The sequence below is a fragment of the Bos taurus genome, chromosome 9, assembly GCF_002263795.3.
Source record: "Bos taurus isolate L1 Dominette 01449 registration number 42190680 breed Hereford chromosome 9, ARS-UCD2.0, whole genome shotgun sequence".
NCBI classification, from domain to species: domain Eukaryota; kingdom Metazoa; phylum Chordata; class Mammalia; order Artiodactyla; family Bovidae; genus Bos; species Bos taurus.
Genome location: NC_037336.1, coordinates 39342668 through 39355298, shown reverse-complemented (window position 1 = coordinate 39355298; position 12631 = coordinate 39342668). Strand labels below are relative to the sequence as shown.

Genomic DNA, 12631 nt, shown 5'->3' with positions numbered 1-12631 from the left:
ACCTATGCATGTATGCACGTCTGTATTTGTTTATATTTTATATTTATTTATATATTTAAAAAGCCCTGAGTTGATACTGATATGTCCTAAAAATTCATGAGTTCGTACTACTAATTTCAATTCCACTCCAATACCAGAGACTTCATTTGAGCCTTTCTCCTTTTCTTCTTTGTAATTTCTGTCTTCTATTTACTTGTGAATTGCTTTTAGCTATTAATCATAAATGCTGCAGTAATTTTTCCTGATTTATTTGGCATCATTTTTCTAAATACTTTTTTTATTGATTATAAAAGTAATATATATTTATCTTAAATAATTGGGATAAGAGTAAATAATCACTCATAGATAAACACTGTGTATATTTTCTCCTCATGTAGTTTTGTGTCTATACATCTGTTTTTTCCTTTAAACAAAATTGAGATCATGTTGTATATATGATTTTATTTCTCTTTAAATTGGTAAAAATTATGAACTGTATTATATTTACGTGACTAAAAATTCAAAAATATACAGTGAAAATATAAATATACACACACTCGCCTTCGAACAACCAGCACCATTAGATTTTTGTGTACCTTAGCAGCATTTCTTCATGCATGTTTGAACAAACCTTTTGCATGGGAAGGTAGCTCTACACTTCTCTGTCCACTCTTGGTCCGTCTCCACTGCTGCCACCGCTGGTCCAGCCCACCGTTTTCCTTCTCTCCCGGATTACTTGATAGCTGCTTACTGACCTCTTCACCCTTGCTGTGCTACATTCCATCCTCACATAGTAGACAGAGCAGCCCTTTAAAAAGAACATTTGAATCCAGTCATATCACTCTCTTGTCTAAAATCCCCCTTTGCTTCCTGTTACTCTTTTAATAACTTACATTCCTTACCTGAACCAGCAAGGCCCTACATTTTCTGGACCATGTCTTCATCTTTGACCTCATATCCCACCATTAACTCTTTGTTCATTAAGCTCCAGGGATGTTTGTTGCTTTCTCTTTCTTGAATAGTCTAAACTTGTTTCCATCTCAGAAGCTTTTCTTTCTTGGTTCCCTCTTCCTAGAGTACTCTTAACCTCAAAACTCTTCCATGGCTAGCTCCTTATTTATTAGGTCTCAGCTCAAATAATCGTTTTCCATTCTTCATACTAACATGGTGCCCTGTTTTACTTTTGTCACAACAGTTAGAACTTTTTGAAATTGTTTACTTTTCCTCTAGAATGTACCATGAAAGCAGGGATCTTATTTGACATGGTATTATGGTATCCCTAGCTCCTAGAACAGTGCCTGGCACTAAATAAATATTTGAATGAATACATATCTTCCAGCTTCTTTTTTTGATCATTTGAATATATAATTATCTTTATTTAATATTATTACCTTATTATTACCTTATTTTATGGGTGAATTGCTTATTAAAATTACAGTCACTTTTTTTTAACATTAGGAAAAATATTACAAGGCCATTTGAGGATCAGACATCATTGGTAAGTATAAGAATCTCTGATTTAAGAGGGCATACAAGTGATTATTCAGCCTAATTCATTTAATTTAATAGTAGTCCTAACTTATGACTTTGAATTAGAAATCATCCTGCGTTACAAAATTTTGATGCAGTGTACAGGGGGAATAAGACTTTCATTTCCAAAAATATTACTATAGATCTTATGCTTCACTATGGATAGTACGTGTTCATTGCCTGCATGTATATTGATAGAATTTTAAAGAGTTAATTATACTTTAAGTGTATAATTAATGGATTGTCCAAAGGAAGTTTGTTATGGATGTTTTTATAATGCAAATTCGATTAAAAAAAATTTTACTTTTCTTTTTTCAAATATTTTTAAAACGGGGAACACTACCTGATTTATTGCTAAACATGAGAACATGATTATGTTCTCTTGACAGGAATACTATCGCTTGTCTTATTTGTTTGTTTGCTGCATGGCTTGTGGAATCTTAGTTTCCCTGACCAGGGGCTGAACCCACTGTGCCCTCTCTGGTTTGGAAGTTCAGAGTCTTAACCCCTGAACTGCCAAGGAAGTCCCATCATTTGTTCTTTTAGTTAGTGAATTTAATAGGAAAAGTTTTTGAATAGAATCTCAGTGATTACTTAAAAAACTGAAATTGAGCATCTTATCCTAACGTGGCATCTAACTGCAGTGAAAATTATAATATATTAAGAAAAATATTGCCAAAATAAATGTTTTTTAATTAAGTTTCTTTTATCACAGTCTTGAATTTTTCACAGTCATTTGTTGAAGAGATCGTGAAAGTAATATAGAGTCTAGCCCAGAATCCTATCTCTTCCATACATGACTTATCCAGGGCTGGTTTTATTTTGTAATACCATGGTGCTTTTAGTTGAGTGACCACTGTGTAGAAATATTATGTTGTAGAATCTGTAGCATTTTGTATTTTTTTTTCAATCTAATGTTGATAAGACATTTTTTCTTACACTTGAAATTATGGCTTTTACCCTCTTTGATCGTCTGCTTCCAGAAACAGGAGATATTTCATTGGCTGTAATAAATATCATACTGCTAGAGCTCCAAATGGTTGTGGAAACAGTGGTCATGTTAGAAATTTGGTTGATTTCCTCCTGACTGCACATCCCCCAGTAGCACACTTCTTATACTGCAGTCTTGGAAGTGTGCCCAGGTGCTGGGGAATATACTTCCTGTGGGCTGAATCCCTGTTTCTGTGAGGCTCACGAGCTAAGATGGTTTTTACATTTTTAAAGCTTTTTTTTTTAAAGTATATAAAAAGCCTAAAACATTGGGGTACACGTGTTTCTTTCAATTCTGGTATACCCCAGTATTCATCGCAGCACTGTTTATAATAGCCAGGACACAGAAGCAACCTAGATGTCCATCAGCCAGTGAATGGATAAGAAAGCTGTGGTACATATACACAATGGAGTATTACTCAGCCATTAAAAAGAATACATTTGAATCAGTTCTAATGAGGTGGGTGAAACTGGAGCCTATTATACAGAGTGAAGTAAGCCAGAAAGAAAAACACCAATACAGTATACTAATGCATATATATGGAATTTAGGAAGATGATAATGATAACCCTATATGAGAGACAGCAAAAGAGACACAGATGTATAGAACAGTCTTTCGGACTCTGTGGGAGAGGGAGAGGGTGGGATGATTTGGAAGAATGGCATTGAAACATGTATAATATCATTTAAAAAAAAAGTCTAAAACATTTATTATCTGGCCTTTTGGAGATAATTTGACTTCTCTTGCTCTAGAATTTTAATAAAAAGTTGAGTTTATGGAGAAGATGACAGATAAGTACTATATATAGGCTTCCCTGGTAGCTCAGACAGTAAAGAATCTGCCTGCAATGTGGGAGACCTGGAGGAGGGCACGGCAACCTGGAGAATCCCAATGAACAGAGGAGCCTGAGGGGCTACAGTCCATGGGATCTCAAAGAATCGGACACAACTGACTGACTTAGCACACACACCACATATATACATATATGTGAAAGATAGTCTATGGAAACCTTTGGGATGTTAACATGAGAATGTAAAAACAAAAATCTTTTTTTTTTTGAACAAGCGTATTTTGAACACCTGTTTGGTGCCAGACCCAGTGTAAATTGCTTTCACATATAACATCGCATGTGGTTCTTGCAGATTTTTGCAGGAGGTGTTACTGCCTTTGATTTACATGATAAAACTGATTCTCAGAAAGGTTGACCAATCCCGTAGTAAATGGCAAAGCCAGAATTCTTAGACTTTCTGACTCTGTCCTCTACACAGGGAGTAGAAAGACAAGTAGGTAGTTGTTTTTCCCATTTACTTCTTTCAACCCTGGAATGAATGATAACCAAACTAGGGGCCCATACCTCAGGTCTTGGACTCAATAAAGAAGTTGAGGATTATTGTTGGTTCACATGTTCTTTAATTATTTGCCATTAATTTAGGAAGCTTGGACTTCCGTGATGATCTGGTGGCTAAGAATCTACCTTCAGATGCAGGGGATGTGGGTTCCATTCCTGGTCAGAGAACTAAGGTCCCATGTGCTGTGGGGCAACTAAGTCCAAGTGCCGCAACAAGGACCTGATGAAGCCAAAAATAAATGAATAAATAAATTTAGGAAATGTTTCCAACTGTGCTGGAACTAAACTGGAACACATTCAATCTAATTTTTGCGCTGAGATTGGGAATCTCTGTAAACTGAATCAAAGTATCAATATGTGGGATGTAAAGTATAGGTAATAATGTAGAAGAAACTGTCTAGGATACCCCATAACTATATTTCCACCTCTCTCGAATCTGTAATGGAAGTCAATACTTTTGAGAGCCAAATGGCAGAAAATCTCTCACTGGTAGGAACATCACAGATCTGTCAGTTAGTCCTTGCTTGGTACACAAAGTGGAACTAGTCACAGCTGGGATGGTGTGGAGAAACTAGGGCAAGATTCCTGCATGGATGAAGTTTGCAGTGAAAAGTAGTTAAATGTCTTGTAAACACATGAGTACATTCATAAATATCCAAAAACACCATATTGATTAATTCACATAAGTCTGTAGTATATTCATGTGTGTCCTGTAATGGAATACTTCATGTGCTATTCCAAAATAACCACATAACTGAAAATAAATGGCCTTTTAAAATTTATTAACCTAGTAGTTTTCATTTCGGAGAAGGCAGTGGCACCCCACTCCAGTACTCTTGCCTGGAAAATCCCATGGATGGAGGAGCCTGGTTGGCTGCAGTCCATGGGGTCGCTAAGAGTCGGACATGACTTCACTTTCACTTTTCACTTTCATGCACTGGAGAAGGAAAAGGCAACCCACTCCAGTACTCTTGCCTGGAAAACACCATGGATGGAGGAGACTGGTAGACTGCAGTCCATGGGGTCACGAAGAGTCAGACACGACTGAAGCGACTCAGCAGCAGCAGCAGTTTTCATTTTGGTCTTAAACTTAACATCTTTTCCCTAAGTACCTCAAATAAAAAAAAAAAATTAAGTAAAAAGCTGCAAATAAAGACCTTTTCTTTTGTTTATTCCTATCTAGTTTATTATGTCTTCTTTAATTTCCACTGAAAAGACTCACGGACATTTTGTTTTTAGTTTAGAGGTACAATTCTTTTTTTCTTTTTAATTGAAGTATAGTTGATTTACAATGTTGAGTTAATTTCTGGTATACCTCAAAGTGATTCACTTATACATATATATGTTCTTCATATTCTTTTCCATTATGGTTTGTTACAGGATATCAAATATAGTTCCCTGTGCCATATAGTAGGACTTTGTTGTTTATGTATGGTAGTTTGAATCTGCTAATCCAAACTCCTAAATTATCCTTTCCCCACCCTCTTTCCCATTTGGTTAATGGTAAGTTTGTTTTCTGTGTGTGTGAGTCTGTTTTGTAAATAAGTTCATTTGTGTCATATTTTAGGCTATACATACAAGTTATATGCTGTTGTCTCTGTCTTCAGTTATTATGATCACCTCTAGGTTAATCAGTATTGCTGCAAATGACATTTCATTCTTTATTGCTGAGTAGTATTGCACTGTGTGTGTGTGTGTGTGTGTGTGTGTGTGTGTGTGTGTGTGCACGCCACATCTTTATCCATTCATCTGTCAATGGACATTTAGGTTGCTCCCATGTCTTGGTTGTTGTAAATAGTGCTGCTATGAATTTTGGGGTGCATGTATCTTTTCATATTAGAGTTTTCTCCAGATATGTGCCCAGCAGTGGGATTGCTGGATTATATGGTAGCTCAGTTTTTAGTTATTGCTGGTGGTTTTCTTTAAATTAATTGATTGTTGACTGTGCTAGGTCTTTGTTGCTGCGCAAGCTTTTCTCTAATTGTGGTGAGCAGGGGCTACTCTGGTTGCAGTGCTTGGGCTTCTGTTTGCAGTGGCTTCTCTTGTGGAGCACAGACTTCAGGCATGTGGGCTCAGTAGTTGCAGTTCCCAGGCTCTAGAGCACAGGCTCAATAGTTGTGGTATACGGGCTTAGTTGCTCCGTGGTATGTGGGATCTTCCTAGACCAGGGATTGAACTCTGTCTCCTACATTGGCAGGTGGATTCCTTACCACTGAGCCACCACCAAGGAAGCCTTTGGTTTTAGTTTTTGAAGGAGTCTTCATGCTATTTTGCATAGTAGCTGCACCCAACTTACATTCCTAATGGTGTACACTCTCTCCAGCATTTGTTACTCATAGACTTTTTATTTTTGCAGGTCACATCATGTGCCATGTGGAATCTTAGTGCCCCAGCCAGGGATGGAACCCATGCCTGGAACCCATGCAATGGAACCCATTGCAGTGGAGGCACAGTCTAAACCACCAGACTACCAGGCAGGTCCCCTGGACTTTTTTATAAAAGTCGTTTTGCCCGGTGGCTCAGTTGGTAAAGAATCCGCCTATAATGCAGGAGACTAAAGTTCAATCCCTGGGTTGGGAAGATCCCCTGGAGAAGGAAATGGCAACCCACTCCAGGATTCATGCCTGGAGAATTCCATGGATAGAGGAGCCTGGTGGGCTACAGTCCATGGGGTTGCAAGAGTCTGACATGACTTGCGACTAAACCACCACCAACACCGCCACCATTCTGACTTACGTGAGGTGGTACCTTACTGTAGTTTTGATTTGCATTTCTTTAATAATTAGCTGTGTTGAGCATCTTTTCATGTGCTTATTGGCCATCTGTATGTCTTCTTTGGAGAAATGAATATTGAGGTCTTCTGTCCATTGTTTGGGTTTTTTGTTGTTGTTGTTATTGAGTAGTATGAACTGTTTGTATATTTTGGAAATTAAGCCCTTATTGGCCTCATTGTTTGCAGATATTTTCTCCCATTCTATAGGTTGTCTTTTTTCATTTTGTTTATGGTTTCCTTTGTTGTGCAGAAGCTTGTAAGTTTGATTAGGTCTTATTTATTTTTGCTTTTATTTGAGTCTTTAAGCCATTTTGAGTTTATTTTTATGTTTGATGTGAGGTGTGTTCTAACTTCATTGATTTACATCAGCTGTCTGGCTTTCCCAGCACCACTTGCTAAAGAGACTGTCTTGTCTCCCTTGTATATTTTTGCCTCCTTTGTTGAAGATTATTGACTGTGGGTGTGTGGCTTTATTTCTGGGCTCTGTCTTCTGTTCCATTGATGCATAGTCTGCTTTTGTGCCAATACCATGCTGTTTTGATTACTGTAGCTTTGTAGTATTGTCTGGAATGTGGGAGGGTTATGCCTCCTGCTTTATTTATTCTTTTTCTTCAGGATTGCTTTGGCAGTTTTAGATCTTTAGTTCCATGCAGGGACCTAAATTTTATAAATAGGTCCCATATAAATTTTAGGATTATTTGTTTTGGTTCTGTGAAAAATATCGTGGATAATTTGATAGGGATCACATTAAATCTGTAGATTGCTTTGGATAGTATGGCCATTTTAACAATATTAATTCCTCAATCCAGAGTGTGGGATATCTTTTCATTTCTTTAAATCGTCTTCAGTTTCCCTTGTCACTGTCTTAATGGTTTTCAGCATTTAAGTCTTTCACTTGCTTGGGCAGGTTTGTTCCTAAGTTGGTTTTTTTTTTTTTTGGATGCGATAAAAAAGGGATTATTTTTTTTTTTCTTTTACTTTCCCTTTCTGGTATTTCCTTGTTAGTAAAAAGAAATGCAGCATGTTTCTGTATGTTAATCTTGTATCCTGCTACTTTGCTGAATTCATCGATCAATTCTAATAGTTTTTATGTGGACTCTAGGATTCTCTGTATTTAGTATCATGTCTTCTGCATATAATGACAGTTTTACCCCTTCCCTTCCAGTTTGAGTACCTTTTATTTCAGAGAAGTGCAATTCTTAAAGTTCTTATATTTATGCATTGATTTAATGGAATTTCTTTGGTTTTACAGGAATTTTTTTCAAAGAAGTCAGATTGTTCTTTATTCATGTTTGGCTCCCATAATAAGAAGCGGCCAAATAATCTAGTAATAGGTAAATGTCATTTACTTTTTAAAACTTCTATAGAGTCAGTTCTGTGGCTCAGATTGATGGTATTCAGGAGTAACCAGTAAACACTAAGCTAGTTTTTTATTTATCTACCAGTCTGCAGGTAAAGGATGGGCATGTTAATATCACATTCAATCAAGTTGTAGAGGTTTTTTGCTATAAAACATATATCCTAAAATCAATATTAGAGTTAGAAAAAAAAAGTATCATACTTATTCACATAAAGTGACCCTTTCCTAATAAATACCTGTGTAATAAACATATTTGAAAATAAACCCTTGCTCTGCATTGAGACTTGGATTGGCACAGTCAGTGACTCAATGGCAAGCTCATTACCCTCCATGGACTTTTATTTGCTCTTCTGTAAAATAAGGAAGTTTGGCTAAGTGATCTTTTAAGATCCTTTACAGGACCAAGGTTGTAACAGTTCATTCTAGGTGGAGTTGAAAATTTAAGAAAGAAGGAACATGTCTGGGAGATTAAAGGACAAAAAAAAGAGGCAGATAAGTAGGTGAATATAAGGCAGCTCTTTTGGAAAAATAAATTAAAAGAGAATGTGTTTTTTTCCTAGGTCGTATGTATGACTACCATGTGCTGGATATGATTGAATTAGGTATTGAGAAATTTGTCTCCCTTAAAGATATTAAGGTAAGATAATTTTTTTTTTTTAAATAAGCATTTTATGTTGCTCTTGGGAAATAGTGACATCTTGTGGTGAAGAGTAAGAATACAGTTTTGTAGCTTAAATGAGAAAGAACTTGGTTTTTATGCTGCTGCTGCTGCTAAGTCGCTTCAGTCGTGTCCGACTCTGTGCGGCCCCATAGCTGGCAGCCCACCAGGCTCCCCCATCCCTGGGATCCTCCAGGCAAGAACACTGGAGTGGGTTGCCATTTCTTTCTCCAATGCATGAAAGTGAAAAGGGAAAGGGAAGTCGCTCAGTGGTGTCAGACTCTTCTCGACCCCATGGACTGCAGCCTACCAGGCTCCTCCGCCCATGGGGTTTTCCAGGCGAGAGTACTGGAGTGGGGTGCCATCCAGTGTGCTCTAAAAACTAAAAAGCACAATTTCATTTTATCTTTAAAAATAGGAAGATATTTACAGTGTATAACACATATGTAGGCAGTTAGAATTCAGAGTTGTTACTAACTCTCTTTTAGGCCCATAGTAGAAGTGCTGTCCTCTTCCTCTGAATTATCATAGTACCTATTTTGTGGAACCTCAGAAATTTCACAATTTTCAAAGTGAACCCTGTTCTAAACCTGGGAAGCTCTGGGTGATCCTGGAGTATTTTGGCTGCTAGCTCACTTCTCTCCTTGAGGACTGGCACCTTTTTGTCTCCTTTGTTTGGGATTATGAAATAGAAAGTAGTAAATAGTTTTAGAAAGGCAAAAAAACTGTCCTAATGCAGCTCCTGGATCCAAATTGGGCTTCTGCTCCCTCTGACCTCTGCTCCTGGCTTGATCTTGTCCAGCAAACACAACATTTCACTATGACCTCTTAGCTGCCCTCTAAGGCCAAAATTATTTTCACTGTTGTATAGATTTGGTGACAGAGGCCCAAAGGAATTCCGTTGATGACCTAGAGTCATACATATAGTAAATGGTACAACTAAGATTAGGACTCAAGGACTTTGGTACTATACTTGATCTTAGCCAAAAGGCTGGGGAGCATTAGGACTCAAGAATTTTGAAAGAAAGGATATTGAAGTCTTTAATGGAAGGTTATGTAATTGTTCTCAGTTTATGGATCTTTGAGGATCTTGGTATAGTTTAAAGAATTATAGCAAATACATAATCACTCCTTTTCCCAGCCTCCCCTAAGAAGAGGACATGCCTTCTAGATTTCCTGTAGATTTAAAGAAGAGCTTTTATCAGATCCCCACTTAATCAGCTACATGAGCCTCCTCAGGTACAGGGTAGAACAGTGAGATTGGATTTAGAGACAGAACACTTGGGTTTGAGGCCTTTGCTGGTCATTTAGGTGACATCTGTGACCTGACAAATCAGTTATTTCCCTGACCCACAATTGGCAGTCAAGTGTTAAATAGATGTAACGATGTCAGATGAGATAATATATGTGAAAATGTTTATCAGAGAAAATAATATGTTGAAAAGTATTTTGAAAAATATGTAAACTGTGATGCTTTATTGTGGATGCCATCATTTTATTACAGTGTATTACAGGTTCTCTTTGGGGCTGTGTATGAATTTCTGGAGATGAGCAGTGCCGCTGCTGCTATTATGGTCACCTGTTAGTGGATGTGAGCACTGGCTGATGCCTACATGCCAACCCCTCTGGTCTTTATACTTCCCTTCCAGAGCAAAGAAATACCCTGTCACTGTGTAGCTTCTAAACTGGACCACAAAATCATTACTGTTTGGCAGGCTTGTTCTTAACAAGAACCGTTTAAATTGAGTACTAAATTTTCACTCATGGAACATATCCATAACTATAAAATTCATTAACTGATGAGAATGTGCTTACATTGGCAATCCCTAGATAGGCCATTAACCAGTCCCCTTCACTATGACCTGTTATTTGGTTATTATACAAGCTTATATTTCTAGTTTGTTTTGAAGTTGCATGGCTTGTTGCACTTTCTCTCCAGATTTATTTCCTCTTCATTTCTACCTCCTCATTTTAAAGACATCTTTACCTGGCATTTTTTTTCTGACTCGCCCACTTTTACTGCCAAGCTTCATCCTTTTGTTAACACTTAAGCAACAAGTGATTAGACACTACCAGGAAATAGAGTGATTATTCTAGAAACTTGTTTTCTAAGATGATCAAAATTGTAGGGATGGTTATTCTGCATAGAATAAGTCTAAGGAATGAGATGATTTAAAATTTAAGGTTAGTTAGGGCTTCCCCGGTGGCTCAGAAGTTAAAGCGTCTGCCTGCAATGCGGGAGACCTGGGTTCGATCCCTGGGTTGGGAAGATCCCTTGGAGAAGGAAATGGCAACCCACTCCAGTATTCTTGCCTGGAGAATCCCATGGACGGAGAAACCTGGTGGGCTACAGTCCACAGGGTTGCAAAGAGTCAGACATGACAGAGCGACTTAACTTTGACTAACTTTTCAGACACAGATGAACATGGAATAGTCAGTGGGCCTGGAAGGTCTATTCAGGCCCTCAATCAGACTTAGCCCATCTCCTAAGTAGACAGTTCAGGTTCAGGTTGAAAGCAGAGAATGTCAACAAGAGTGGCCATAGTGAACTGGGAAGCAACAAATGACCTCTGGTCCAATGGCAGAGGACATTTGTTTGTTTGTTTGTTGTCTTATCACCTCCTCATCCCCCAATTTGGAAAATCCTTGATTAGTGTCAGAGTAGAGATATTAGGATCAATGGAAAGCTCAGACCAACAATCATTTTTCTTCCCTAAATTAATCCTTTAGTTAAAGAATTTTTTCTCTTTGGTTTTTGTTTTTTTTTCACTTTGGTAAAATAAAAATTCACAATTCCTTTTGGTATTGAAAATCTCGAATTAGAGAGATCCCTGGAGGTCCAGTTAGGACTCTGAGCTTTCACTGCCAAGGGCCCCGGGTTCAATCCCAGGTTTAGGAACTAAGGTCCCACAAACCATGCAGTGCAACCAAAAAAAAAAAAAGAAAAGAAAAAGAAAAGCCAGAACTAGACAAAACACTTTATAGTAAGAGCTTTGATTCTGTTGAGTGAGGACTGCCCATATTTTCTGTAGCTTGTATAACATATTGCTTCCCATGTGAATGTTTACCTGGTAGTTTATTTAGTTTTCATTTTAAAATACAACAAATGACATTTTAAAATACTACAAATGACACAGTAGGAAAAGCATATTGTTACAAATAATTCAAAGAAATTAAATTTATTTCAGCTCTGAAATGTTGGCTGTTAGAGGGATGTGTTTGTTTTCCAGCTTAGCTTTTTATTTTATTCTTTGCATAGAAAGTAGCTTACCTCATTCTTTAATCACTTATTAATTTGATACTAAGAAAGTAGAATGAAAAAAATATTTTTTAGTATTAAAAAAATGTGTAAATGAAAAAATCCCCACTCTAGTTTTAAGTCTAAAATCAGTATTCATAGGGACTTCCTGGCATTCTGGTAGTTAAGACCGTGCTTCCAGTGCAGGGGTCACAGGTTCAATTCTTGGTTGGGGAACTAAGATCCCATATGCCTTGCAGTGGGGCCAAGAACAGTAAGTAAAATCAGTATTCATAGATACAGTTTTAGGACAGTTAAGAAAATATGAAAATGGGTTGCTATCAATATTGACTACTTGAAAATCAGCATATAAACAGTTTAGACTTGATAATTATATAATTACATTTTTTTATTTCCTAGAATAGTAAATGTCCTGAGGGAACAAAACCCATGTTAATATTTGCAGGTGATGATTTTGATGTAACAGAAGACTACAGAAGACTAAAAAGTCTTCTTATTGGTAAGTATTTTAATTCTTACTTGCAGGTTAGCTCAAGTAGGCATTCTAAGACTTTTCATTGGTGGTGGCAGTTTGCAGCTTCACTCTGGATAAACAGCTTTTTTCTTTTGATCTCTCTTTTTCCTTTTCATTATTTTGTTTATTCCCCACTAGACAGAGAGAGTTAAAGGGATATTATACTCTATAGATCATTATTTCTTTCTGATAGTGTGGTAACTTTGGTACCAACCTATT

At 37.2% G+C, this 12631-nt stretch overlaps 1 protein-coding gene across 2 annotated transcripts in view; it reads left to right on the top strand.

The window, feature by feature from the left end:
- RPF2 (ribosome production factor 2 homolog) overlaps window positions 1-12631 on the top strand; it is a 38805-nt gene that overhangs the window by 6259 nt on the left and 19915 nt on the right. For both annotated transcript variants that reach the window (XM_010808429.4, NM_001046083.2), the window contains 4 exon segments: window positions 1438-1477; window positions 7874-7955; window positions 8542-8618; window positions 12298-12397. In XM_010808429.4, the coding sequence (XP_010806731.1) occupies window positions 1438-1477; window positions 7874-7955; window positions 8542-8618; window positions 12298-12397 (299 nt within the window).